Here is a 27456-nt window from a genome sequence, read left to right on the forward strand (position 1 = left end):
TTCACTAAGGAGTCACCATGAAGTGTGTAGGGAGGGGATACGGCCTAATTCTGGGCTACTTAGTCCACTGTGACAAGGGCTTAACTCTACTGATAGAGATTCATCCTACAAAAACGTAGTTATACGTAAAATGCTTTCCAGATATTGGGGTGAAACCATTACAGTCTTCGATTATGTAAGCTTCGTTTTCATTTGATCTAGGTTATGCTTAACATTCGAATTTGCACTGATTTTGAAGATGAAAGCAAAGTCGAGAAGGACCTGGTGACGAGGTGACGTAGAGGAACTTGATTTCCCGGAAATGACTTTAGTCTTTCTGAGAATTTTGACTTGAAAATCTGAGTTCCCGATACGGAATAAACTTTGATTTCTGGATCTTATTGCTTTAAGAATAAACGTAGATGCATAATAATGAAACTGTTGTCTTTTTATCTGTTTTGATCGGGTTATTTAAAACCTCCAGAGCTTGTTTCAGGCAATTTAATTTAATAACAGAAATCTATGCTCACAAAAGTGGTGAATTCTCCCCCCCCCCCCCCCTACCCCTTCAAAATAACAACTAGTCTATCTTGATATCATTGTGTTCAATTTGAACCCGGCGAAAAAAGAACGAGGTGTTTTATTGCGAAGGTATTTTGTAGTTTTTATTGATAATTTAACGTCCTCCGTGTTTTTTTTGAAGCCCCTGATTTCCGGAAATGACCTTTTGGTTTCTAAGAAATTCTGCCTGTGATTTGATTGGCTCACGACCCATATTAAGTTTAAGTATCTTAGACACTTGCCCCAGCATATTTTCCTTCACTTGCTCGAAAAGTGTTCCTTTCTGCATTTGGAAACCAGTTTTTTACGTAGATTATTACGTAGCCGAGGTATGCGATGATTGAGGAATAACTTTGCTATCGACAAGTCCTTGCAAGTTACGCCGAAAACAGAGCACCGCCGGCATCTGGCTTCCTCCTTGGACATTTGAGGTAACCTAGCTCAACTTTAATAATGAATCACTGTAACTGATATTTAAAATACTACATCTTATATTTACTGTTAGCGGATTCGTTAATTAAATAGTCATTCACCTCTCAGCGCGGTGTCTTAAGTCTAGGCTAGCTAGAGAGAAGAAAAGAGGTATAAATAGGAAATAAATCAAAAGCGAATAATGTTTCTCCAAAAAATGGTGGCCATTGAGGAAAAGTTGCACAGAGGTCCACTGATCTTTCACTTGTGAATGAACTGTCCAGTGCCGGACAGAATTGTTAACAGAAACGTCCTCAGTTGCAGTAGGTGCCCACAGAGTAACTAAGCTGGTGTTTGTTTGAGCTAAGTTGCTGCTAAGATGTAGTCCTTAGACTTAAGATACGACGCATTGTTCATTTATGGAACATAAGTTAACTTGTATCGCTGTTTTCTTTGCGAAATGTGACATATTTTGCACGTATTTTGTACAAGTCCAAGTTAGGCGCGAATATATATCAACTCTCTGTCATTGGGAATTAAGGCCAGATGAAAAACATCACTAGAGGCCGAGAGTGCAACTGGGAAATCAGGACTAATTGTTTGCTCGTGTAGAACGTAACCGATTTATGATATGACTCGCTGGAAAGAGAGTGATTGTGGGTAGGTAGTCAAAATTACCCTGGTTTTTGGAAGTTATTTAACTCGAATTACTTTGAAATTACAAGTTGAAAATGAAATTCGTGGGTAATTATTAACGGAACACTCCACCATTACCAAGGATATTGCAACTTCCCATCGTCGTCGAGATCCCCTCGAGTTTCTCGTCGCTACGGGGAAAGTTTTTTCTCTGCTACTTTTCCTACCGAATCGAATCGGCTTAATATGCCGGTACAAGTCCCTATGAATAGTCCACGTCGTCCAAAGAAAGTAAAAACCAGACAGTGTCCCAGCAACCCCAGTTTCTTCGTTAAAATACTCCTTAATGACCTTTGGAGTCGAGCCAGAGACAGCTTTTTTCCTACACACATCTCTCTTGTGTGCTGATTAGTACAACACTGAAATACCTGGTGACCATACTTCGGAACTGCGGTGAATTGAATTGATATGTGACATATACCTATCTGGTCCTTTTAAATGCTGTTTTCGACCTTTTACGCGTTCTATACTATGCGACTTCGGCATACCGTGGAATTCAATAACACACTCATCAGTCATGCTTCAATGCAAAGTTGCATTCATAGCTGTCTCACCATTTAAAAATGCAGAGTTTTGGCAATGATCAGATGCTGTCCAGGCTTTTGGCAAATTGTTTTCAGATTCTAGTTTGGAACGCTTCGTAAATCTGATTCCTCAGCTGTAGATTGATTTTCTTCACAAGTTAATGCATAGAACTCTTTAAATTGGTTCGGCTGCATTTGCAAACCAACTAAATCAATAGCACAGGATTCCCTACAAACGGGAACTAGCGACAGGGAGTAGAAACGAGGAGTAGTGTTTGAAATTAACAAATGAGTGAAGAGTGGAGGCTTCATAGGTTTTTCAGCTGCATAGAGTCCTGGACTTTGATCGGGAAGATTTTGATTGAAGTGAACGATGCCGTTCTCGGGCAACTAAATCAGACTAGCTTCTTTGTCATCAACATTTTTCTAAAATTTATATAATTATACATGTAGCGGAGCAAAGGCGTTTTACAGCCTCACAGCCAATTAAAAATTCTCATAATCATTTTTTTCATTCTTTAAACTCTATTTTGTTTCAGAGGTGCTGTCAATGGACGACTGGCGAGGCCAAAGAGGCAGAGGAAGTGGGGGTGGAAGAGGCCGTGGGAGGGGCGGTGGAAGAGGCCGCGGAAGAGGGGGTAGAAGGGGTCGTGGTGGCGGCGGAACTCCGAGAAACCAACCTGAGCTTAAGCTAGGATTCGGGGAACTTCAAGCCCTTGAAACCAAAACCTCGGACGAAATAATCCTCCACTTAACATCGAGTCGATGTTTCCCAGCCACAGAGTATTTATTAAAACAGCAGTCAGTAATGGAAGATCGCTGGATTGTCTTGATCGTTAGCATTGTTACGAAAGCCTGTGACTGCAACTCTAAGGAGGACCTGTTAAAGTTACTCAACCTGTTACGAGGGTCGTCGTTTCTCAATTTGCAACTCAGACCATATTTAAACATGCTATCTGCTAACAGCTTACCTCCTTGTGACGTCGCAGTGTTTTTGAAAAATGTTGTCAAGATAATGAGCGAATTGCTCCGAAGATTCCCGAGCTGTTATGCTGATCTTCCGGTGCCCGACCTGTACTGTGGAACAAAAAGGCTGTCTGACACGGGACAGTTGGTTGATGGTGCCCTCGTCACAGAGGTAGATGAACTAATGAAATTGAGATCCGAGAAGGCCGAGGAGCTGAAGAGAAAGGAAGATGAAGAACGTCAGAAAAGAAGGCAGCCTCGCAGAGATGGTGAGATAAATAAGAAACATTTCCATTCTTTGTATTTCTCATCTATTCGTGCACTGATGAAATATCTCTGTACTTTTTAGCTGAGATGAACGATGATGTTGATCCACCCAATAGTTTCCGCTGGCTCTCTGTTGTTCCAACTCAGGAAGACATCTTGTCCGAAGGACGGCCCTTTCTCAGAAGGAACAAAATTGATGGGAGCTACAACGATGCGGAACATTATTTGGACGTACAATTTCGACTCCTTCGTGAAGACTTTGTGCGGCCCCTCCGTGAAGGGATCGCGCAGTTGCTGGAGCGTATGGGGTCCACTAGGATTGGTGCACTACAGTCCTTACAAGACATACGTGTGTACAGTAATGTTCGGTTGTTGTATCCTGTATGTACCTCCAACGGCATCCGCTACCGGATCAAGTTTGACAACTCCAGACTCGGGCATGTACGCTGGGAGAACAGCAAACGGCTCATCTTCGGCTCACTGATTTGCTTGTAAAAAGTCAGCAAGGCTCAGGGTTGTGCACTACGTGTACATCTGCGTCTGCAAACGCCTGCAATTTGTTTTTGTCCACACGAGTTAATTCGGCGATCTTTTACGCATAATCAACACGCAGGTAGCCAGGTGGGTTCAACTGGACCCTGAAAAGTTAGAAACCTTGAATGAGAATCAAAGTAAATTAATGTTTTTCCTGGATTACCTTAATCCTGCTTTGAGAAATAAAGAGATTTCAAAACTTTACGTTTCTTTGCGAACGGCAAAATTTCCACTTGGAGTTTGTCTTAAATGATCACTTAGGGGAGCAGTTTTGTGAGTTTTCTAAACGTTTTTTTGTCTTTTCTTCTGAAAATGACAATGCAACTTTTATTAGCTCTTACTACCCTATCTGCTTACTATGTGGGTGTAAAATAGTGGCAATTGTTCCTGTCTAGGGAATACTGAACATTCAGGTTATACGTCTATACGATCAAGTAAGACTTGAAGAAGGTGACGTGTACCAGATGGTAGAGAGTATTGCCTTCTTTGAAGCTTATCGTCATGTGCTGGAGGGCCTGAAAGAAATTGATCCAGCAGAACTGCCCTTCCAGGTGACATATCAATGCCATTTTTATAACCAATTTCCCGCAGTACATTATTCGGTCGTTTATTTACATTGAGCCTCCTTATGTGTATTGAGGTAAGAGACTGTACGAATCAATCGTTGATGATCTACACAGTTGAAAACATTGTGATTTTGTTGGCCTTCGTATCCATCACGCTTTCCCTGAACAAAACCCTGGTGCACCATCGCACAAGTAGAGCCGTTAGTCACACAGGTTAAAAGGAACAGCTAGTGTTTATTTTTCATTTTTTACTATGTATTGTGCAAAGTGCCTTTGATCATCATGCGTGAACCTTTCGCTTTACTAATTTCAACTATTATTAGAAATTGCTCTGAAATCTACTTAGATTTATAAAGAAAACGCTCCTCCAACCCTGATTTAACATCCGTATGATGTGGTTCTATCAAAACAGAAGTACATTGTAAATTGCCAGAAAGAAGTGGAACGTCCTGCCTATGTAAACTAACACGGGACCTTTGATCTGACACCCATCATGAAGAATCCACACCGGACCCCCACTGCTAGGTATAACAAGCAAAAATTGAAGAAATTGTGATCGACTATATTGTGCTCTTGGACATGCTGTACATGTTGACATGTCTAGCAAGATATATATCTACCTCATTCAATGCAGCACAGCTGGCGAAATATCCGTGTGTATGAGGTGGACATATATCTTACTAGACATCTTATTAGTAGCTGGTGTTTAGGCTTTCATAGTGCGGAACGAGCCGCGAAGACCATGCCGCGAGAAGAATGTCACGGCTTCGCTCACGTTCCGCGACACGAAACCCCACTGAAAAAGCACACCAAAACCGCCAGTTACGCAGGTTAGGTCGCTTTATATTTTTACGATTCTTACGAAATTGCTGTGATCGTTGTTATCGCTCTGGCAAAATATTGAGTGATCCTTACGACTGGCAGTTTCCATATGATATACAATAAAAAATGTCGGAGAGGACTCGGATAAAATAAGAACGCACTGCATTCTGGTGTATTTGTCATCGCAGCTATTGCTACAATCTCTCGAGAGTGGTTTCCATATGATCGCAACGTTGACTTCAGTCTCTACAATCGTTGAGGTAGATCTGAGGTTTATCTCAGTGAACGTTATCCATGATCGCTCGTTTAAGAGTAGTTCCCATTTGCATGGCAACGATCGCTGTTTTTTTTTTCCCTCAATGATAGAAGCGATCAAAAGGAAACCAGCCTACGCGTTAATGGTTTTGTTCACTTCTTTCTATTGCACTGCAACACCGCTACAAAGGCTGAAACTACGGCGTTCACTCGGCTTGGGCATTAGAGACGCGGTTGGAAAAGGTAATTTTAAGTTTTAGCGTGTGTTGAATGTTATATGTCCTTTACCATTAGAGTTGATTTACTCTCAGATTAAAGGTCACAAAAATGGCCCTACTCCTAAAATACTGGGCGTTGTCCTCGAGATCACCTTCTTCAATGATTTGTTTCTGATCTCTTCAGCTAACACCGCTAACACTTTATTTCTATCGAAGGAAAAAATATTCCACTCCTGAACCTAGCCTCCTGGCCGTCTGCGGAAGATCTGGGTCTAGATGACTCTCAGTTCAAAGCGCTTCAGATGGCGCTGACCAAAGAATTCGCTGTCATTCAAGGACCGCCGGGGACTGGAAAGACGTACATTGGTTTGAAGGTAGATTGATTCTATGGATCCTTTTTGTAACTTTGCCAGTTTTGGAGTAGCTGTTGGAGAAAGATGATCATATGTTCTTTAAAACTTGGCATGTTAGCAAAACGAAGACAGGACGAATAGTTAATAACAAACAGATGAGTCTGCGGGAGAGAGAGAAAAAAAAATTACCATAATAATAATAATAATAACAATACAAAATGTTAGTAAAAAAAAAGTTTTTCACTACCAACGTTTTCATTCAAGGCTGGCTTTAAATCACGAATTAACAATGTTTCCTTAATTTTACAATGTATATCTGACCTACCAGTTGCTAAGATATCAAAATTGGTTATCCCCGTGGTATCATCACGTAGAACATGAACGATGTAGTGAATAGACATCAAAACAAACCTAAAGACCCTACCACTACAGTTCCCAAGAGAGAAATCTTCATTGTTTTACCATTTTTAGGGTTCCAAAGTAAAGTAATTACCCAGCAACTTAAATCTTGTATCTTCAAGTTTTATGGTTGTTTAACGTTAAAATAATTTTCCGAAACACCCGCCGAATTAAGTCTTTTTTCCCGTACAAGGACAGGTTCAGCCGTTCTCAGATGTCTAAGGTGGTTTACAAGGCAAGCTGCTGGGACTGTGATGATTTTTATATAGGAAAAACAAAGCGTCGACTACACGATAGAAAAACTGAACATTTTAAGGCCCTTGCTAAAAGCAGTCACAGCTCAGCCATTGCGGATCACGTTACTTCCACGGGTCATAATATTAAATGGGACAATTTTGATATCTTAGCAACTGGTAGGTCAGATATACATTGTAAAATTAAGGAAACATTGTTAATTCGTGATTTAAAGCCAGCCTTGAATGAAAACGTTGGCAGTGAAAAACTTTTTCTTTACTAACATTTTGTATTGTTATTATTATTATGGTATTTTTTTTTCTCTCTCCCGCAGACTCATCTGTTTGTTATTAACTAATAGTCTTGTTACATATTATTAGATACCAGTCTTTTTCTTTTTCTTCGCGTTTAAATTAAGACAGGACGAATTCTTTTCTTGCAGATTGCCAATGTTATATTGCATAACAAGGAGAAGTGGGACAGTGGTAGAGCGTTTCGACTTAACGCCTATCTGTATGGCCACCGAGTCTCTTCTGGGCATCGCCCAATCCTTGTTGTCTGCTACACAAACCACGCCCTTGATCAGTTTCTGGAAGGAATCCATCAGTTCCATCCCGACGGAATTGTGCGAGTTGGAGGGAGGAGTCAGAGTGAGACTATGAAACAGTGCAGTCTGTCGGAATTGAAACACAAAATGTATCAGGTGAGTTTCACCAGCAAATTTTGATAACGTTCACTCCAGCGATCGTACCAAACAAGAATTCACTGAGAATGGAGAAATCACGATCAATTCCTGAAAAACAGAGTCGTTAGTTACATTATGGATTGTAGTCCTTTACGCCATCCTTGTCCCAAGCTCTGAACATTTGGTTGGAAAGACTCTTATCGGAAAAGTTGCTAATTAGACCTGGAACAATTCAACCGGGTTACTTCTCGTTCCAGCTAACAGGAGCCTCCGTTTGCTCGCTAACTTTGTTTGCTAAAACGTGCACTCGTTTCGAAAACAAAAATTTTGTTCAACCGTCTTGAGGCTGAAATGCGCTGAAGTTTTGCGACAGTGTGGTCTTCAGTTTGAGGTTCTTTTGTGTTTTAGTTTCCTTTGTATGCGTCCAAGATTATACATATTTACACAACTGTGTCTACATGTTGTCCATTTTATACCACGGGTACCTTTTTCACTGCTACTTTTGTTCTTTAAAACTTGCGATAGCGTTCTAAGCTGTAGTACAATCGTTGAAGGCAGCTGAAGTTGGTCGGTCGGTTAAGATAAATATTGCAATATTTCAATTTCCGTAGGGATATGCGAAATATGGACGAAAGTATAGAAATAGGTTTGCTTGTTTTTCGCAACCGTGGTGGGTAATGAATTTGGTAATTTGAAGAAGACCCTCCAAAGGTAGTGGTTGTTAACCAAGAGCAACATACCATTGTTGCCCGTTTTCTTGTCTCCATATCAAGGATTCAAATCGATACGAACCAGCGGATGTTTTGTAGAGCTAAAATGCTATGTTTGATTTTCATCCGTTTTGAGAGTTCGGTTGTCAGTCAACCTGGATGTATCCTCCTCCCAACGCGTGTGGCACGGAACGCGCGCTCACTAAAGGGCCGGATATCGAGTCTACTACAACACTTGACATGCAGCTCTCGGTAAAACTCAAAACATGCAACGCCATTTCCAGTTTTTACTGCAGCAAAGTTTGTGAGGATTTGAAGGGAAAATGTGCAACACTTTTGTAAGAAAACGTTGTAAAACGAATAGTGGTAAATCAAATCACAAGCCGATAAACAAGGTGGATAAAAATTATTTTTTTCTATGTATATGTGGGGACAAGATCATAATCTCTTATGGGGGAGTAAAACGTTACTTCTCCAGTGACTGTCTTCACTTCTGGCTTGAAAGTAGAAGAGTTCTAAAATTCATAATAAGCGTTAGTTTAGGCTGAAACCGTGCGTGCGCAGTGGGTTTAATTGTTGTGAACTAAAACAAATATTAAATTGTCCACTAACCAGCCATAGCAGACATTGTTTACAAGTAACCCTATGATGACAAGGAAAATAAGCATTCGAGTTTTATTTATGAAATTACCTCGGGTATTAAAAAGAGTTTTTCTGTTTCGCTAATGAAAAGTAGTTTTCAATCATTACAGCATGAGTCGATTCCTGTTTATTTCATATATATAATAACATTTTTCCAACTCTTTGCTCGACAGGACAAAAACGTTCCCGATGACATCAGATCTGCCATTAGCGACGCTCGTGCGAAAATGGACATCACCCAGTCAAAAGTGGACGATGCATCTTACAGGTTACGGAGATGTCACGAAAACGTACTTGATGAAGACGAGTTGCGTAACCACGCTCGAAGCATGACGACCGCTCATTACGAGTCTTTGAAGCAGCCATTTGTTGAAATAGCTGAAAATAACGAGAGCTGTATCATGCACTGGTTGCAGCTGTCCATGGACTTGGCAAATCCCAACCAAGGAGGTAATGAACAGTTATAGATGCAGGTGAAAATAAACGCTCCTTTGTTGTTCTTGAAGAATGATTGACCATCGCAGTTATATAAACAACTTAAGCAGTTGTGAAATTAAAGCCTGAAAAAAATTCAGGCTTTAACGGAATGCGAACCCATGACCTCAGTGATAGTGGTGCACTGCTCTACCAACTGAGCTATCAAGCCAACTGGGAGATGGTCACATTGTGAGTTCGAAATATACCCGTAGATGGTGAAGAATGCAAGTGAATATATGAAAGATCATATATTTGAACTGCGGAGAAAGGTATGAAGACATGCCGGATTGATCATCGCAGTTATACACACTTTTTTCCGGCTTTAATTTGACAGCTGCTTAATTTGTGTGTATAACTGCGATGATCAATCATGTCTTCATATCTTTCTCCGCTGTTCAATGATGATCTTTCATATATTCACATGCATTTGTTGTTCCTGTTACTAGAACTTAGTATCCAGCCTTTCTCAGACGTAGTCATCCCTATCACAGTCGAGTCCAGGGTCCAAAAAATGAGCTGCTACATCTATCTTTCTGATCTTTGGATTTCCCGAGAAGCCGCTTGAAGAGAAATCGTTATTAGTGGAGGATGCTTTTAATATGCGAAGTCTGCATTTTGATTCTACAGTCGAACCTCCCGTAAGCGACCACCCAAAATGTCAAGCCTTGGTAGTCGTTTAAGGGAGGTGGTCGCTTACAAGATCTTAGACCATAGCCAGAAATTCCGAACCAAAGTGGGTGGTGCTTATTTCTGTTATGCTCCAGTACACATGTCAGCCTGTCAATAAAGCTAGCGTGTGATCGGCCCGTCTGTTAACGCCGAAGCTGTAGTCAAACCAAAATGGCGTCGCGCGATAGACCGCCTAGAGGCTACTTCTCGGTCTTAAATTCGATTTCATCCGCGGACGCCGACTTTGGCCAGCCAAAAATAATCAAGTACAGAAGATCGTCGTATTGGAAAGTTGAAAGGCTCGTCGAAAGACGGGAAAGAAATGGAACGGTAAGTGTTTAGTTGTAGTGCCTGTTTTCGCACGTGCTCGCTTGGTTGATATTAACTGAATTCAGTGTTTACCCGAAATCAGCACGAGCCTTTCTTGCCTTTCATTTAATTAGGTAGAATATTTGGTGCAATGGAAGGGCTACTCGCCCTACGAAGCCTCGTGGGAACCAGAGGAGGGTATCTTACCTCGATGTGTGGAGCTCTTCAACAGGCCAAGCCCGGACGTGGCAATTGTTCAAGAAAATGTTTGTTTTTTTAGGGTGGCCGTCGAACGGCACTTGAAGTCGCGGTCACGTTTGCCTGTAAGGTTGTTTTTTCGGGGGGATGTTTTTCGTTTCTTGTTTACTGGTAAGGGAGTGACGAGGGAGGGATGGACATTTTTTGAGAAAGAAGATTTCAATGCTGTTTATTTTCCTCTTGGGTGGGATTCCTGGGTGGACTCTCATGGTCAAGGAATAAAAGCTTTTTACCCTATGAGGGTTAAAACGTTCGTTTCTTGGTCCCCAAAGAAATATGAAATGGGTATGGGTGGGATTCCTGCTTTGTTACCAAGAGCATATCAGGAGAATATTTCTTTTAATTTTACTAAAGTAGCTCTAAATGATTGAATCATGAAGGGCTACTTTAGCAAAATTAAGAATGGTAATTGAACTGAGCGGAGTGCAATTTGGTCTGTAATCATACACGTGATTTAAAATATAAAAAAATATCCTCCGGATATGCTCTTTTCATGTTAAATCAAAAATTATATGACTTTTGCATGCAGGGCTATTTAAGTCTAAGTGATTGGAAAATATTTTGAGATAGATATGCCAAGTTTAAGTGGTCAGTAAGTACATTCACCTTCAAGTGTGCATTCTGTAATTTTTTTACATTTGCATTCAATGTTGAAATGTACACTTACTGAGGTAGGTGAAAGGCATGCATACAAAGATAAATGTTCACGTACAAAGCAATTTACCTTTAACAGATTTGAATGTACACTTACAAAGATTTATGTACACAGCGAACAAAGTTAAAATTTACAGAGTTTAATGGCTACTAATGAAGATGTATGCACAATAACAATGTTACAATTTACTGAGTTGAATGTACACTTACAAAGATGTATGTACATTTAAAAAGTTTATGTGCCTTTTTAATACAGAGTTGAATGAATACTTGTAACAAAGTTGTACATACTAATATTAAAGTATGTTATTTCTTTCTCTTTTGTTGAGGTTTTCGTTGTTTTTCTTTAGAGTTTTTAGCTTTTTTAGATACATGTTTTTCAGTTGGGGAGACTGCTGATGGAGTCATATTCTTTAAGTAGCTGATTCCCCTCTTTGTTCCCCTTTTTGTTTCGATAAGTTCATCCCAGTATTCCTGGGCCCTTTTTGTGTATTTGCGATGCTGTTGCTCTCTGTGCTTCAGAGCTTCCAATCTATACTCAGTGCGTAGCACCTCAGCTGGATCATCATTGTGGTTGCTCTTCCTCTGTATTAGAAATACATAAAGTTTCAAGTCGTAATGGATTGTTTTGTACCTGTGCTCGAAATAGTTCTGTAGAGAATGGCTCCCATGAAGAAATGTATTTGAAGTACAGATCTGCAAAGTCCTAAAGACAGAACATCGAGACAAGAAAATATTAAGATAAGTAAAAACAGCTAATTGCCCAACTTGTCTCTAAATTGGGATGTAATAATTGATAGGGATGAACTGATTACTTGGACTGTGATGTTATCTCAATTGATTACTTTATGAACAGATAAATTGTGTAGAATTTAAACTGTACCTACCTTCCATAATTGATTGACCATTTAGCATGTGGTCTTCTTATTTGCTTCTAAAAATACATCTTTAAATGACTCCTCCAAAGTCTGGCGGCTCTCGCTGCCATTTACAACAGCAACAGTGTGATTTCCTGAAAAAGAAGGTTATAAATTAAAGATATATTTATTAAATTGACACCTATTCAAAACAATAATTAATAACCAGTTGCATATGTTTGTGTACTTAACTAACCTTTTGATGACAAAATATCATCCACCTTCTGAAGGATGGTGAAACCCCGAAGTATGAAATTAGTCATCCTGCTCATACTTGCTCCATCAACACTTAATTTAACTTTTACTGTTTCTCCATCCTTTAATGTTCCTTTGCTTATCTGTAATTAAATTGAACATCTTTCAGTTCCAAGAACTATTTTTATTTGCCTGTCTGATTGATTAAAAGCTCACAATGCAGTTGTTATGTTAATACATATTTCACATTACATGAAATTACTAGACCTTACAAGTGCATCAACAAGGATGACATGATACACAACTTACATTTAAAAAAAAAAGAAAACTTAAGATATATATATACAGTGTATATATATTTTAATTTATTTTGCACACTATGGCTACTGAATGAATAGTATAATCTCCAGCCATTAAGTACTTTATTTTTGTGATCAGTTTTGCTGTTACACTTTAATTTTGTTTTTCTGTTAAATAATTTACAAATAAATGTTGGGTCCCTCACTAGACTCTTGCTCAATTCCATAGGGAACCAATGTTATTTGTTGTTATCGATTAAGGCAGGAAATGAGCATGAATTTTCTCATCCTCTTCTTGGATTACTGCTCTAGGGTAAAGTAAATGTTTCAACCATAAGATTTTCCATTAATGGGTTTGTTTATGTGTGTCAATAGCTGGATGGCATTAACACTTGATGAAGCTAGTCCAGTAATGAGTACTTGCCATGGCTCTCACTTTGTCAGTGAGCAACTCTTTGAAGGACTACTGAGCTCCAGGTGCCAAACCAGGCGTGGTAGAAATTTTAACTTGCTTATTTAGATCAGATCGACATTGTTTTATTAAATAGGATTTAACAGGAAAATCATCAACAGCCATTGACAGCTCATGAATGAATTCATCCCCAACTCCAAATTTATCCATTAAAAAGAGTATGCTCTCCACTGTGTTTTTGTCATCGGGATGAAGTTTTTCATATTTTGATTTTGGGGATGCCACACTACCATGTAAATCCAGGCCAAATATTTCAACAAAATTAAGTGCCTTCTGTGTTCGAGTCTTTAGTTCTTTTAATTTTCTGTTTTTTGCTTGTTTGGTTTTGGGGTCTGGAATTCCAGCTCCTCTGTGACTCCCCAAGCTTTCATTCTGTAACCTGTTAATGTAGTTAGTCAGTTGTTGATTTTCATTGTTCAGTTCTCTTGTTCTTTCTTTTTCTTTAGCATAGTCTTTTTCAATCTCTGAAAGCATTTCTTCAACTAGTTTCTCCTTTTCTTCCTCAAGATTTTCATATTTTGCTCTCCAGTTACAGATTTCATCTTCTGCTCTTTCAAGTTTTGACTGAATGGAACGCAGATCTGCTTCCCACTTCTCTACCGAGATCACTTCACTTCTCAAAATAGCCAGCCTACACAATGTTTCCTCATGCCTTTTTTCTGTTTTTACAATTTCCTTTTCTGTTCAGGGTCTTATTTGTGATTGAAGCAACAGAACAGCGATTTGAAAGTCGGCGCTCAATTCGATCACTCTCTCGACTGATCTTAAATGCTTGTCCAGGAATGATTCCATTGAACACGTCAATGTATGCAATACCTGGCGTTTCTTTTTTCAATTTGTGCCACTGTATCAGTGCGGCAGTCTTAATTGCCAGCCAGAACACAACTTCATTGCCACCTTCACGTTGTTTTGTCACATATTTTAACTGTGCTTCTGGTGGATTGTAGATAGATACGAGGGGATCACGGACCGGGTAGCGATCAGACATTTTTTAACCGCGCGGCCATGGGCCGAGCGCGGTTCATGGTTTACCCGTGGTTTTTTTTTTTAACCGCGCGGCCATGGGCCGAGCGCAGTTCATGGTTTACCCGTGGTTTTTTTTTAACCGCGCGGCCATGGGCCGAGCGCGGTTCATGGTTTACCCGTGGTTTTTTAACCGCGCGGCCATGGGCCGAGCGCGGTTCATGATTTACCCGTGGTTTTTTTTTTTCGCAGTTTTGTCTGCGACCAGACCCAAGCTTCCACTCAGCCAAATTTTGAGTCACGCAATCTGTGATGTTTACTCGCCAAAAGCTGTTGAAACATTAATAAATCTCATCTCCGATACTGACTTTCGCGGGAAAAAAATTAAAAACCCAGCGTTCGTCAAAAATTATATTTTTCAGCAGAAATTTAGCTCGGAACATATACATATTTATATTCGTTTGAATCGTCGATGAAATGACCTTTTCCGGATATTTTTTCCTTCGGGGTCAACAAAAACCTCCGATTACAAAATCACGCCGAACCCACACGTTGCAAAAAAATCTCGTCAAAACCCTGACTTCGAAGCGATATATCACTTAAGCGTTAATAGCTACCACACATCGGCAGGCGGTAAATCTATTTGTTAACAATCAAGCCTTATCGTGTTAAAATTTCAGCGAAATCGAACAAAACCAGAATTAATTAGAATTTTTTTGTGACCTCACTCCCTAGACTTGACCTAACAAAGGAAGCAACGGTCGCCCATAGCAACCGAAAAACACCAACATAACAAAGCCGAACGTTTCGGCCAAAAATCTCCAGAATTATCGTATAAGAGCTTAAACTTGAATGGGAACATCTTTTTCGAACTTTTTCAACTGATTTAGACGAAAGACTGGCCTCGGCGGGCTACAAGAAAGACCAAGAGATAAACAGAACAAGACAGCAGAACAAGCCGATAACATTTCATCGCACGGCTTTCGGCACGAAAACGAAAATACAGCTTACTTCTGGATAAATTCAGCCTTAGAAGCCAGCAACCGGCCCCAAATTGCTTTCTGTATCCTTACAAATGTCCTGATTTCCATCTCCGAAAGATTTTGCCCCAATTTTGAGCAAATAAACATTTCGTCGACGGTGACCGCCATTACGGTGGCTTGCATACTAAATTAGCTAACTTGACAAAATTCTCCCGAGGGGGGGATATGACGAAAAGAGCTGAAAGATGGCCTATAATTGGCTAATGATGAGATCATCGAAAGTAACGCCAATTTTCTGTCACGTTTTCAATCTGTGGTCACTGGAGTGACCAAAATCGATGCATCGGTCGGGATAGAGTTTTATTATTAAATTATATGACTTGTGTGACTACTTTGCTAGCCCTTTACTCGTGGAAAACACCAATTAAATTTAATCATGACTTTTAAGAAAGAAAGCTGTTGTTAATAGTGTTATTATCGTGTCATTCATATCGCTCATGCCCATACATATCCCGAAGAAAGTTCTACAAAGATTAAGACCATTACGTCATCGGAGATTTGTCAATGGCTACTACTGATGGTGCAATAATACAGTTTGTGTTGATCAAGTGATGTGATGTCTACAGTAAGAAAAGAATCATCAATAACTGCTTTGGAATGTGCACTGCGTTCCGACGGTAGTGCTAAGCAAGCAGTTAAATTTTAAAAGCTTCTTGTTTCGTTTTGTATGCGACCAGAGCCAAGCTTTCACTCGGCCAAATTTTGAGTCACGCAACCTGTGATGTTTACGCACCAAAAGCTGTTGAAACATTAATAAATCTCATCTCCGATACTGACTTTCGCGGGAAAAAAATTAAAAACCCCGCGTTCCTCAAAAATTATATTTTTTCACCAGAAATTTCGCTCGGAACATATACATATTTATATTCGTTTGAATCATCGATGAAATGACCTTTTTCGGATATTTTTTCCTTCGGGGTCAACAAAAACCTCCGAATACAAAATCACGCCGAACCCACACGTTGCAAAAAATCTCTTCGAAATCCTGACTTCGAAGCGATATATCACTTAAGCGTTAATAGCTACCACACATTGGCAGGCAGTAAATCTATTCCTTAACAATCCAGCTTTATCGTGTTAAAATTTCATAGAAATCGAACAAAACCAGAATTAATTAGAATTTTTTTGTAACCTCACTCCCTAGACTTGACCTAACAAAGGAAGCCATGGTCGCCCATAGCAACCGAAAAACACCAACATAACAAAGCTGACGTTTCGGCCAAAAAACTCCAGAATTATCGGCTGAGAGCTTAAACTTGAATGGGAACATCTTTTTCGAACTTTTTTCAACTGATTTAGACGAAAGACTGGCCTCGGCGGACTACAAAAAAGACCAAGAGAAAAAACAGAACAAGACAGCAGAAAAAGCCGATAATATTAATTCATCGCGTGGCTTTCGGCACAAATGTCTTGACTTCTATCTCCGAAAGATTTGGCCGCAATTTTTGAGCAAATAAACATTTCACCGCGGAGAGCGCCATTACGGTGGCTTGCATACTAAATTAGCTAACTTAACAAAATTCTCCCGAGAAGGGGATATGACAAATTTGGTGAGAATCAAAAGTAACGCCAATTTTCTGTCACGTTTTCGATCTGTGGTCACTGAAGTGACCAAAATCGATACATCGGTCGGGATAAGGTTTGTTTTATATGACTTGTGTGACTACTTTGCTAGCCCTTTACTCGTGGAAAACACCAATCAAATTTAATCATGGCTTTTAAGAAAGAAAGCTGTTGTTAATAGTGTTATTATTGTGTCGTTCATATCGTTAATGCCCATACATATCCCGAAGAAAGTTCTACATTAAGACCATTACGTCATCGGAGATTTGTCAACGGCTACCACTGATGGTGCAATAATACAGTTTGTGTTGATCAAGTGATGTGATGTCTACAGTAAGAAAAGAAGCATCAATGACTGCTTTGGAATGTGCACTGCGTTCCGACGGTAGTGCTAAGCAAACAGTTAAATTTTAAAAGCGCGGTTATAAGATCTAAGAGATCTTCTTGTTTTCGCAGTTTTGTCTGCGACCAGACCCAAGCTTCCACTCGGCCAAATTTTTAGTCACGCAATCTGTGATGTTTACTCGCCAAAAGCTGTTGAAACATTAATAAATCTCATCTCCGATACTGAATTTCGCGGGAAAAAATTAAAAACCCAGCGTTCGTCAAAAATTATATTTTTTCAGCAGAAATTTAGCTCGGAACATATACATATTTATATTCGTTTGAATCGTCGATGAAATGACCTTTTCCGGATATTTTTTCCTTCGGGGTCAACAAAAACCTCCGAATACAAAATCACGCCGAACCCACACGTTGCAAAAAAATCTCGTCAAAACCCTGACTTCGAAGCGATATATCACTTAAGCGTTAATAGCTACCACACATCGGCAGGCAGTGAATCTATTCGTTAACAATCCAGCCTTATCATGTTAAAATTTCAGCGAAATCGAACAAAACCAGAATTAATTAGAATTCTACTTCGTCATTGGTCAATGTCGCTAAGGAGTCACGTGAGATATGCGCGCGAAACCAGAGCGGTCACTTGCAAGCGAACTTTAGAGTAGTTGCACGTAGAAATATTTATCATGGCGAAAACAAACCATCCAGAAGATCCCGACGAAATACCGAAGGAAAATCCCACTGAGGAAGTCGAAGACGACCTTCTAGAGGATCCTGCACTCGACAATAGCGACTCGCTATTGAGAGTACTCACTAATTTGGACCGAAACATGGATCACATGGCGGGTTCATTGTCCGCCATGGGCGAAGCTTTCGCTGCTTTGTCGAAGCAGCGCCCAGCGAAGCGAGACGCTCGCTCTGGGACTTTAGACCCTTTAAATGGGGAAACAAAGAAACCTAGAGTTGATGCCGGTGATGCTGTTGAAACTGGCGGTGAAAGCGATGATTCGGACGTTCAAAAGCTTCTTGCAACCAGCGCTGAGAACGACTCCGAAGGCGCCAAAACGTCGTCCGCCAAAACGCAGGACTCCTGCAACAATGAAGGCGAAGACGATCTTTTAAAGAAATTGGCCCTTGACTTCTCAAAAGATGACAAGGTGAGCAGCCCAACATCCAAGCAACTTGCAGATATTATCAATAAGAGATGGGCTTCGAAACTGAGTGAGAACAAGGTCAAAGAGACGGTCGAGAAATACGCTCGCCCTGAAAACTGCGAGAAGCTTGTTGCCCCCAAGGTGAACCCAGAGATTTGGGGAAAATTAACCCATCATGGGAAAAAGCAGGACCTCAGATTGTCCGCTATTCAGAACATGATAGTGAAGGTTGGAGCCATTATTGCTCAATCAACCCAGAAGCTCATGGATTTTCGAGGCCAGGGCACGCAAAGTGGCAAGCTCGACACGGGCGCCTTAGTCACAGCACAAATTGATGCCATTGCCCTGTTGGGTCACACCAATTACGAGCTCTCGCTTCGTAGACGGGAAGCTATCAAACCCAACCTTAACAAAGAATACGGCTCGCTGTGTTCTTCGCAAACGCCGGTTACCAACTTGTTATTTGGCGACGAGCTTCAGTCGCAGCTTACTGCAATTCGAGCCTCAAACCGAATTAGTCACACGGCAGTGCACAATAGCACTAATAAATCTTTCACCAAACCTCCTTATCACCAGAAACAGGACCAGCCTTTTTTAGGCAAGGGCCATTTCCAGTCCAGGTGGAAGCCCCAGAAAACCTGGAAGAAAAAGGAGGAAACCAGCAAGAAATAAATACTGCCGATGACATTATGTCCAAGCTCCACATGTTACAGGTAACCCAATTTGAAGGCTTTATTCCTACACTCATAGCTTACCTTGTTGCCCAAACAAGTTGCTTCAAAAGCGGTAGGCTGGCACAATTTGTCCATTGTTGGCAAAGAATCACCTCAGACACTGAGATTCTTCAAATGGTGTCAGGACAATACATTGAATTTGACACTAAGCCTTGCCAAACACGCCCCCCTGCAGTGAAATGTTTTAGTGTAGAAGAAAATGCTATTATTTCCAAAGAGGTTGCAAGCTTGCTTCAGAAGGCAGTTGTTGTTGAAACCAGTCATGAACCAGGGGAGTTTATCTCTTCTGTTTTTGTGCGACCCAAAAAAGATGGATCTCACCGAATGATCCTGAACCTTAAAAACCTGAATAAGCATATGCAATACAACCACTTTAAAATGGATACCCTTCAAAGTGTAATAAGTCTTATTACCCCTAACTGCTATATGGCCTCTGTTGACCTCAAGGACGCATATTACTGCGTACCTATTGCGGTTTCAGACCAGAAGTACCTTAAGTTTGAATGGGGTGGCAAATTGTATCAGTTTACCTGTTTTCCTAATGGTTTAGCTTTCTGCCCAAGGAAGTTTACTAAACTAATGAAGCCAGCCTACTCTGTTTTGAGACAACTTGGGCATATAAACTCACCGTATATTGATGACTCGTACCTACAAGGTGGAAGTTATGAGGAATGCCTAGCTAATGTTCTAGACACTGTGAAAATGTTCCTCTCATTGGGTTTCATTATTCACCCTCAAAAGTCAGTTTTTATCCCTTCACAAAACTTATTATTTTTGGGGTTTGTCTTGGACTCAGTCCAGATGAAAATTTATTTGACCAATGAAAAAGTCAACAAGCTCAAATCAATTTGTACCAAGCTTATCAAGGCCAAAGAAACCACTATACGGGAGGTTTCAAGGGCCCTTGGGTATATGGTATCTAGTTTCCCAGGTGTCATGTATGGCCCGCTCTATTTCCGTCAGTTAGAGAGGGAGAAAACTCTTGCTTTAAGATATAGCAAGGGTGATTATGATGCTTGTATGGTAGTATCAGACAAAGCTGGTACAGAATTATTGTGGTGGAACACACACCTTGAAGCCAGTTACAATGTCATTAGTCATGGTGAGCCTACTGTTGTCATGTCAACTGATGCCTCATCCACTGGCTGGGGCTGCGCCCTAAACGATACCAGTACAGGTGGACAGTGGACTGCAGAGGAAGCCAGAAACCACATAAACTATTTAGAGCTCCTAGCCATATACTTGGCTCTTAAATCTTTTTCACCTATCATTAATGGGCAGCATGTGAAGGTCATGGTGGATAATATGACTGCCCTGTCTGATATTAACCATATGGGTACTAGTAGCTCTGAAAAAAGAAATGACCTAGCCAAAGAAATTTGGTTATGGTGTGCCCAAAGAAATATTTGGCTGACAGCTGTCCATATCCCTGGTGTAGAGAATGTGGAAGCTGATAGACAATCTAGACGGTCTCACTCGCAACTTGAGTGGACACTAGACAGAACTATTTTCAGGGACTGCATCAATGCAGCAAAGGTTGAGCCCAACATTGACTTATTTGCTTCCAGAATAAACCACCAGCTTCAGCCCTATGTATCCTGGCATCCTGATCCAGGGGCTGTGGCAATTGATGCATTTCATTTATCATGGAAGCAATATGTGCCTTACATGTTCCCTCCATTTTCTCTTATCTCCAGAGTATTGCAGAAGTTCCAACAGGAGAAAGTTCAAGGAATTATCATTGTGCCAAAATGGCCAACCCAAACGTGGTGGCCTGTCTTGATGAGAATGCTGATCGACAATCCAGTACTACTACCCAAAAGAAAGAAACTGCTGTTTCTTCCGAGCAGTCCAGAAAAGATTCACCCTCTGTATCCAAAACTGGAGCTGCTGATGTGCCACTTGTCTGGAGATCCCTTGAAAGCCAAGGAATTTCGACAGCAGCTTCCAGAATCATTATGCAGTCCTGGAGACCGGGCACCACAACCCAGTACCAAACTTACTACAAGAAGTGGGAATCATTCTGCTGTCGACGGAAAATTAATCCCCTTCAGGCCACTTTACAGGATGGCATAAATTTCCTTGGAGACCTCTTTGCTACTGGTGTGGGATACAGCTGTATTAACACTGCACGTAGTGCCCTGTCCTCTATTATTGTGCTTCCTGGGAGTGTTCATTTTGGCAGCCATCCGCTCGTTACCAGGTTTGTGAAAGGCGTTTTCGAAAGTAGGCCTTCCCTCCCACGATACAAAGAAATATGGGATGTAAACTCTGTCCTAAAGGTACTTGCCACTTGGACTCTTGGAGTGGATTTAAGTCTGAGAGATCTGTCCTGGAAGCTTACCATGTTGCTTGCCCTCTTGTCTGGCCAGAGAGTACAGACGCTGAAGGCGCTTAATCTGACCTCAATGAATTTAACTGCAAACACATGTGTATTTACCATTGAAACACCACTGAAGACCACTCGGCCGGGCAAGCACCTAGGTCGAATTGAGTTTTTGGCATACGAGGCTGACCGGAACCTGTGTGTTGTACAACATTTGCACGCCTATATCGATAGAACATCTCACTTACGAGGAGAAACTGACCAGTTGCTGATTGGCTATCAGAAGCCTCACAAGCCTGTGTCAACTGACACTATCGCTCGCTGGATCAAGAATGTCATGGCCAAAGCAGGAATTGACACTAGTGTATATAAAGCACATAGCACAAGAGCAGCCGCCACATCAGCTGCAAAAGGGAAACAGGTCCCTATTGACACTATCTTGTCTGCGGCAGGTTGGAGTAGTGTGAGCACCTTTGCTCGGTTTTATGATAAGCCTATCCAAGACACTGCCGCAAACTTCGGACATGAACTGCTGCATAGTCACCGTTAAATGCTTTTTACACAGCTGTTTCAACCAGAATTGTTTACCATATTGTTACTGTTACTGTAAGGTTACTTGAAGAGACATGACATTTTGATGTGGTGTGTACCTTGTTACAGCACCCTGTTGTCATCTATATTGCATTAAATAGATTGATGTTCATGGTTTTGCTCATGATCATGACGCTTTAAAGTCTCACGTGACTCCTTAGCGACATTGACCAATGACGAAGTAGAATTGTAAAATTAAACGAAACTTACCTAAGTTGAAGTTTGATTGAGATTCTACGAAGTCATTGGTCTGGAGCTAGGGAGTCAGGTGCCCTCCCATCTGGGCTACCCACCCTACTGATTTACAACAGTCCTGATCATTCGCCTTTAAAGTGTGACCGCTCTGGTTTCGCGCGCATATCTCACCTGACTCCCTAGCTCCAGACCAATGACTTCGTAGAATCTCAATCAAACTTCAACTTAGGTAAGTTTCGTTTAATTTTACAATTTTTTTGTGACCTCATTCCCCAGACTTGACCTAACAAAGGAAGCAACGGTCGCCCATAGCAACCGAAAAACACCAACATAACAAAGCCGAACGTTTCGGCCAAAAATCTCCAGAATTATCGCCTGAGAGCTTAAACTTGAATGGGAACATCTTTTTCGAACTTTTTTCAACTGATTTAGACGAAAGACTGGCCTCGGCGGGCTACAAAAAAGACCAAGAGAAAAACAGAACAAGACAGCAGAACAAGCCGATAATATTTCATCGCACGGCTTTCGGCACGAAAACGAAAATACAGCTTACTTCTGGATAAATTCAGCCTTAGAAGCCAGCAACCGGCCCCAAATTACTTTCTGTATCCTTACAAATGTCCTGATTTCCATCTCCGAAAGATTTTGCCCCAATTTTGAGCAAATAAACATTTCGTCGACGGTGACCGCCATTACGGTGGCTTGCATACTAAATTAGCTAACTTGACAAAATTCTCCCGAGGAGGGGATATGACGAAAAGAGCTGAAAGATGGCCTATAATTGGCTAATGATGAGATCATCGAAAGTAACGCCAATTTTCTGTCACGTTTTCAGTCTGTGGTCACTGGAGTGACCAAAATCGATACATCGGTCGGGATAGAGTTTTATTATTAAATTATATGACTTGTGTGACTACTTTGCTAGCCCTTTACTCGTGGAAAACACCAATTAAATTTAATCATGACTTTTAAGAAAGAAAGCTGTTGTTAATAGTGTTATTATCGTGTCATTTATATCGTTCATGCCCATACATATCCCGAAGAAAGTTCTACAAAGATTAAGACCATTACGTCATCGGAGATTTGTCAACGGCTACCACTGATGGTGCAATAATACAATTTGTGTTGATCAAGTGATGTGATGTCTACAGTAATAACTGCTTTGGAATGTGCACTGCGTTCCGACGGTAGTGCTAAGCAAACAGTTAAATTTTAAAAGCGCGGTTATAAGATCTAAGAGATCTTCTTGTTCGACTTCTGTGCGAGCAGACCGAAGCTTCCACTCGGCCAAATTTTGAGTCACGCAAACTGTGATGTTTACTCGCCAAAAGCTGTTGAAACATTAATAAATCTCATCTTTCGCGGGAAAAAATTAAAAACCCAGCGCTCGCCAAAAATTATATTTTTTCAGCAGAAATTTAGCTCGGAACATATACATATTTATATTCGTTTGAATCGTCGATGAAATGACCTTTTCCGGATATTTTTCCTTCGGGGTTAAGCGAAACCTCCGATTACAAAATCACGCCGAACCCACAGGTTGCAAAAAAATCTCTTCAAAACCCTGACTTCGAAGCGATATAACACTTCAGCGTTAATAGCTACCACACATCGGCAGACGGTAAATCTATTCCTTAACAATCCAGCTTTATCGTGTTAAAATTTCAGCGAAATCGAACAAAACCAGAATAGCTGGTTTTCACATGACGTCACTAAAATTCGAACTACAAAACTATTGATCTTCCTGAGATTTTACTTAAATGATGTATAAGAGCAGCTGAAAACTAATATTCATACAAATTTTCGCTCCGAATGGGTTCTTGGTTTGGTGATACACTACGCCTGAATTTCTAAGCTTTTGTGTGAGGCGGCATTTACATGACGGCCTAGAGAGCTGTCATGATGGTTAAAAAAGTGACTTATTTTGAGAAACTTGGCTATCTGAACAGTTCATGTCTTAGAAAAAGTATTATTTTGATGTTTTAGAGTTCCTCAAGGGATAAATTTATGTTTTTGTAGAAAAACTCAGTGACAGATGTTTCTGTTGGTTTCCGGCCGCCATGTTGGTGCCCATACGGATGGGCACCAGCATGGCGTCTCCATACAAATCTCTATAAATTTGGGTAAAAAATTTCTCCGCATATCTCGCATACGAAAAATTGCTGTGACTAGAATTTTGGCGAGAGTCTTTGCATATTTACCTTCTTTCATTTCCCAGATTCCGGACTTTATCTATTGACCGGTTTTGATATTTATTTTGATCTATTTTGAATTGCGTGACACTGAAAACCAGCAATTAATTAGAATTTTTTTGTGACCTCATTCCCCAGACTTGACCTAACAAAGGAAGCAACGGTCGCCCATAGCAACCGAAAAACACCAACATAACAAAGCCGAACGTTTCGGCCAAAAAACTCCAGAATTATCGCCTGAGAGCTTAAACTTGAATGGGAACATCTTTTTCGAACTTTTTTCAACTGATTTAGACGAAAGACTGGCCTCGGCGGGCTACAAAAAAGACCAAGAGATAAACAGAACAAGACAGCAGAACAAGCCGATAATATTTCATCGCATGGCTTTCGGCACGAAAACGAAAATACAGCTTACTTCTGGATAAATTCAACCTTAGAAGCCAGCAACCGGTCCCAAATTACTTTCTGTATCCTTACAAATGTCCTGACGTCCACCTCCGAAAGATTTTGCCCCAATTTTGAGCAAATAAACATTTCGTCGACGGTGACCGCCATTACGGTGGCTTGCATACCAAATTAGCTAACTTGACAAAATTCTCCCGTGGGGGGATATGACGAAAAAAGCTGAAAAATGGCCTGTAATTGGCTTATGATGAGATCATCCCACTGTCCAAATTTGGTGAGAATCGAAAGTAACGCCAATTTTCTGTCACGTTTTCAATCTGTGGTCACTGGAGTGACCAAAATCGATACATCGGTCGGGATAGAGTTTTATTATTAAATTATATGACTTGTGTGACTACTTTGCTAGCCCTTTACTCGTGGAAAACACCAATTAAATTTAATCATGACTTTTAGGGAAGAAAGCTGTTGTTAATAGTGTTATTATCGTGTCATTTATATCGTTCATGCCCATACATATCCCGAAGAAAGTTCTACAAAGATTAAGACCATTACGTCATCGGAGATTTGTCAACGGCTACCACTGATGGTGCAATAATACAGTTTGTGTTGATCAAGTGATGTGATGTCTACAGTAAGAAAAGAATCATCAATAACTGCTTTGGAATGAGCACTGCGTTCCGACGGTAGTGCTAAGCAAACAGTTAAATTGTAAAAGCGCGGTTATAAGATCTAACAGATCTTCTTGTTCCTTCTTGTTTTGATTTTTTTTTTTTTTTTTTGCGCGAAAACAAAAAAAAAATTCTGAAATTCCCTCCAAAAAAAGCCTGTGCCACCGAGCCTCTAGCCTCGTAATCACCCCCTGTAGTTACCAGCCTTTTATCTGTCATTGAGCTGTTGGTATCAAAATGGCGATCGTTTTTGCACAGCATTTAATGCGAAGAAGAGGGGCAATCAAGACTGTTTTTTGCGCGCGATCGAAGCAAGATTAGTGTTCATGGATGCGTTTATATTTGCTGAAAGAAGGCTAAAAAAGCCGCAATACTTTCAGGGTATACAAAGTCTTAATTGCCGTAAATGTTGAATGACATCTTTGAACTTAAAAAATTTGATTGGGATGGATCGATACCAGGAGAGGATTTCGGCTGAGTCAAGATGTGGAAAGTGACATTTATACAGGTAGGCGCCATTTTGTGTGTTCCAAAGGGCATTTCTTCGGAATGAAACGCTGCAATTAATAACCGTGAAAACCGCAACGAGTGTTTGATTTATCAAAACAAAGTAATTCTGCAATGAAAGTACTAATTTGTATCATTAGAACTGGAATTCGGATGGCGGGGATATGTCCATAATACGAATTTTAGAAACTGGTTTTATATGAATCTCCATACTGATCCTTCTATTCTTTCGCAAGTTTAAAATACCGTTACGTTTTCGTATCTAATTGGTTGCTTGACAATAAGCATTGTTAAAAGTAAACTTTGACAATTAAGATACTCAACATAATTTTCATCATGCAGCATACTTTTGTTTCCTAAGGGGGTGTCTATTTGATTGATAAACAAATTGTAGGTGAAGGTAGATTTAAGTATTATTGTGTTTACTTAATCATTTACACTGGTTCAAGAACTGATTGAGAAGTCAAATAATCCAAAGGTTTGCTATAAATTTTTTAGCTTCAAAGTTTATGACAATCAAAATTAAACTATCCTGCCTCGGGGTTTTGGATAGTTGTGGAGCTGTGTGAAAATGGCAAGTGAAAACAAATGGATGGGTTTGGAGCAACAGGATGAAAGGGATTGGCATGAAGAATTATAAGGGGGTCAGGTGTTTGGTTAGTTCTGAGCAGCACAAAAAAAACATTGGGCAAAAAAGGGGAGGGGTGTTGAACCACATGAACTTGGAACTTGGATTAGTGTGTAGAATGGTGATTGGATTCTTGAATTCAAGATGTTTGGTTAGTTCTAGAGCAGTGTCAAAGGTAAAGGTAAAGTCTGCATACGAGCCAAGTGGCCCATCAGGCCGGAGCTTATCCCGGTTTCTGTAGCATGAAGCGACTAGGAGTATTTCTACTCCCCCCTGGATGGGATGCTAGTCCATTGCAGGGTTACCCCCAGCATTAAGTTTGCCGGTACCCATTTATACACCTGGGTGGAGAGAGGCACTGTGAGAGTAAAGTGTCTTGCCCAAGAACACAACACAATATCCCCGGCCAGGGCTCGAACCCGGACCGCTCAATCCGGAGATGAGCGCACTAACCATGAGGCCACCGCGTCTCCCGCAGTGTCAAAGGCCAAGTGAAAAAAAAAAAAAAAAAAGGGAAAGGGTGTGGTGCAAGAAGGCAAGATAATATCTTTATGTCATCCTCTTGCCACAAAATCACTTACCCTTTTCTGCTTGCCATTCTTGATGCTGTTGCATTTCCTGAAATCAAGTTTCGTTCCCAATTTTTGAGTGCATACTATTATTTTTTTATGCTGGATTCCTAGACAAGTTTTTCATCAAGCCATGATTTAATGATCAAGTATGGAAATTATGTTGAATTTAATTTCCACTGATTAATTCATTATTTTGTGATTGAAAGGAACATTTGACTGATACGGAATTTGTAAGATCCATTTTTATGTGAAATACATTCAATGACTTATAGGATTACTTGTGATTTATTTTTTGTAAATGAATTACTTATTTCAGATTCAGGAACTTAAGGACATACGATGGCATTTCATTGGTCATTTACAGAGTAACAAATGCAACAATATTGTTGGTAGGAACTGAATAACATTATTGTTTCTGGCTGCAGTTCTAATACCAATTCTAACTTAGAGTTGATAATTTTTATCTTACTTATGCCCACAGGTGTCCCTAACCAAAGCTTG

The 27456-nt window shown here is 40.4% G+C and overlaps 5 protein-coding genes and 1 long non-coding RNA gene across 7 annotated transcripts; 5 read left to right on the forward strand and 1 right to left on the reverse strand.

The window, feature by feature from the left end:
• The first annotated feature begins 670 nt into the window (after window positions 1-670).
• On the forward strand, window positions 671-4142 carry LOC149118168 (NFX1-type zinc finger-containing protein 1-like). Its single transcript, XM_089290786.1, has 3 exons — window positions 671-971; window positions 2711-3406; window positions 3487-4142. Exons 2-3 carry the CDS (start codon window positions 2722-2724, stop codon window positions 3897-3899), a joined length of 1098 nt encoding a protein of 365 aa, XP_089146912.1. The 5' UTR covers window positions 671-971; window positions 2711-2721; the 3' UTR covers window positions 3900-4142.
• A 76-nt stretch (window positions 4143-4218) lies between these two features.
• Window positions 4219-27430, forward strand: LOC149118169 (NFX1-type zinc finger-containing protein 1-like). The gene is made up of 6 exons (XM_089290790.1): window positions 4219-4489; window positions 4917-5824; window positions 6016-6173; window positions 7228-7488; window positions 8996-9272; window positions 27272-27430. The coding sequence occupies exons 2-6, from the start codon at window positions 5548-5550 to the stop codon at window positions 27283-27285; spliced, it is 987 nt and encodes a 328-aa protein (XP_089146916.1). The 5' UTR covers window positions 4219-4489; window positions 4917-5547; the 3' UTR covers window positions 27286-27430.
• On the forward strand, window positions 10128-10982 carry LOC149118170 (uncharacterized). Its single transcript, XM_089282372.1, has 2 exons — window positions 10128-10298; window positions 10412-10982. Exons 1-2 carry the CDS (start codon window positions 10140-10142, stop codon window positions 10904-10906), a joined length of 654 nt encoding a protein of 217 aa, XP_089138498.1. The 5' UTR covers window positions 10128-10139; the 3' UTR covers window positions 10907-10982.
• LOC149118171 (uncharacterized) lies at window positions 11575-12347 on the reverse strand. 2 transcript variants are annotated; one of them, XR_016207602.1, is made up of 3 exons: window positions 12303-12347; window positions 12077-12201; window positions 11575-11895 (listed from the first exon to the last, which is right to left on the reverse strand). It is a non-coding gene; the product is annotated as an uncharacterized LOC149118171 (long non-coding RNA). The 2 variants fall into 2 exon arrangements; XR_016207596.1 differs by having other exon boundaries at window positions 12077-12341.
• On the forward strand, window positions 17561-20701 carry LOC149118172 (uncharacterized). The gene is made up of 2 exons (XM_089290781.1): window positions 17561-18850; window positions 20569-20701. Exon 1 carries the CDS (start codon window positions 17670-17672, stop codon window positions 18807-18809), a length of 1140 nt encoding a protein of 379 aa, XP_089146907.1. The 5' UTR covers window positions 17561-17669; the 3' UTR covers window positions 18810-18850; window positions 20569-20701.
• Window positions 18774-21900, forward strand: LOC149118173 (uncharacterized). The gene is made up of 2 exons (XM_089290767.1): window positions 18774-18850; window positions 20569-21900. Exons 1-2 carry the CDS (start codon window positions 18827-18829, stop codon window positions 21745-21747), a joined length of 1203 nt encoding a protein of 400 aa, XP_089146893.1. The 5' UTR covers window positions 18774-18826; the 3' UTR covers window positions 21748-21900.
• Window positions 27431-27456: the final 26 nt, after the last annotated feature.

Source organism: Orbicella faveolata, unplaced genomic scaffold (assembly GCF_042242905.1).
Source record: "Orbicella faveolata isolate gen_17 unplaced genomic scaffold, um_ofav_v1 contig_1, whole genome shotgun sequence".
Lineage (NCBI taxonomy): Eukaryota > Metazoa > Cnidaria > Anthozoa > Scleractinia > Merulinidae > Orbicella > Orbicella faveolata.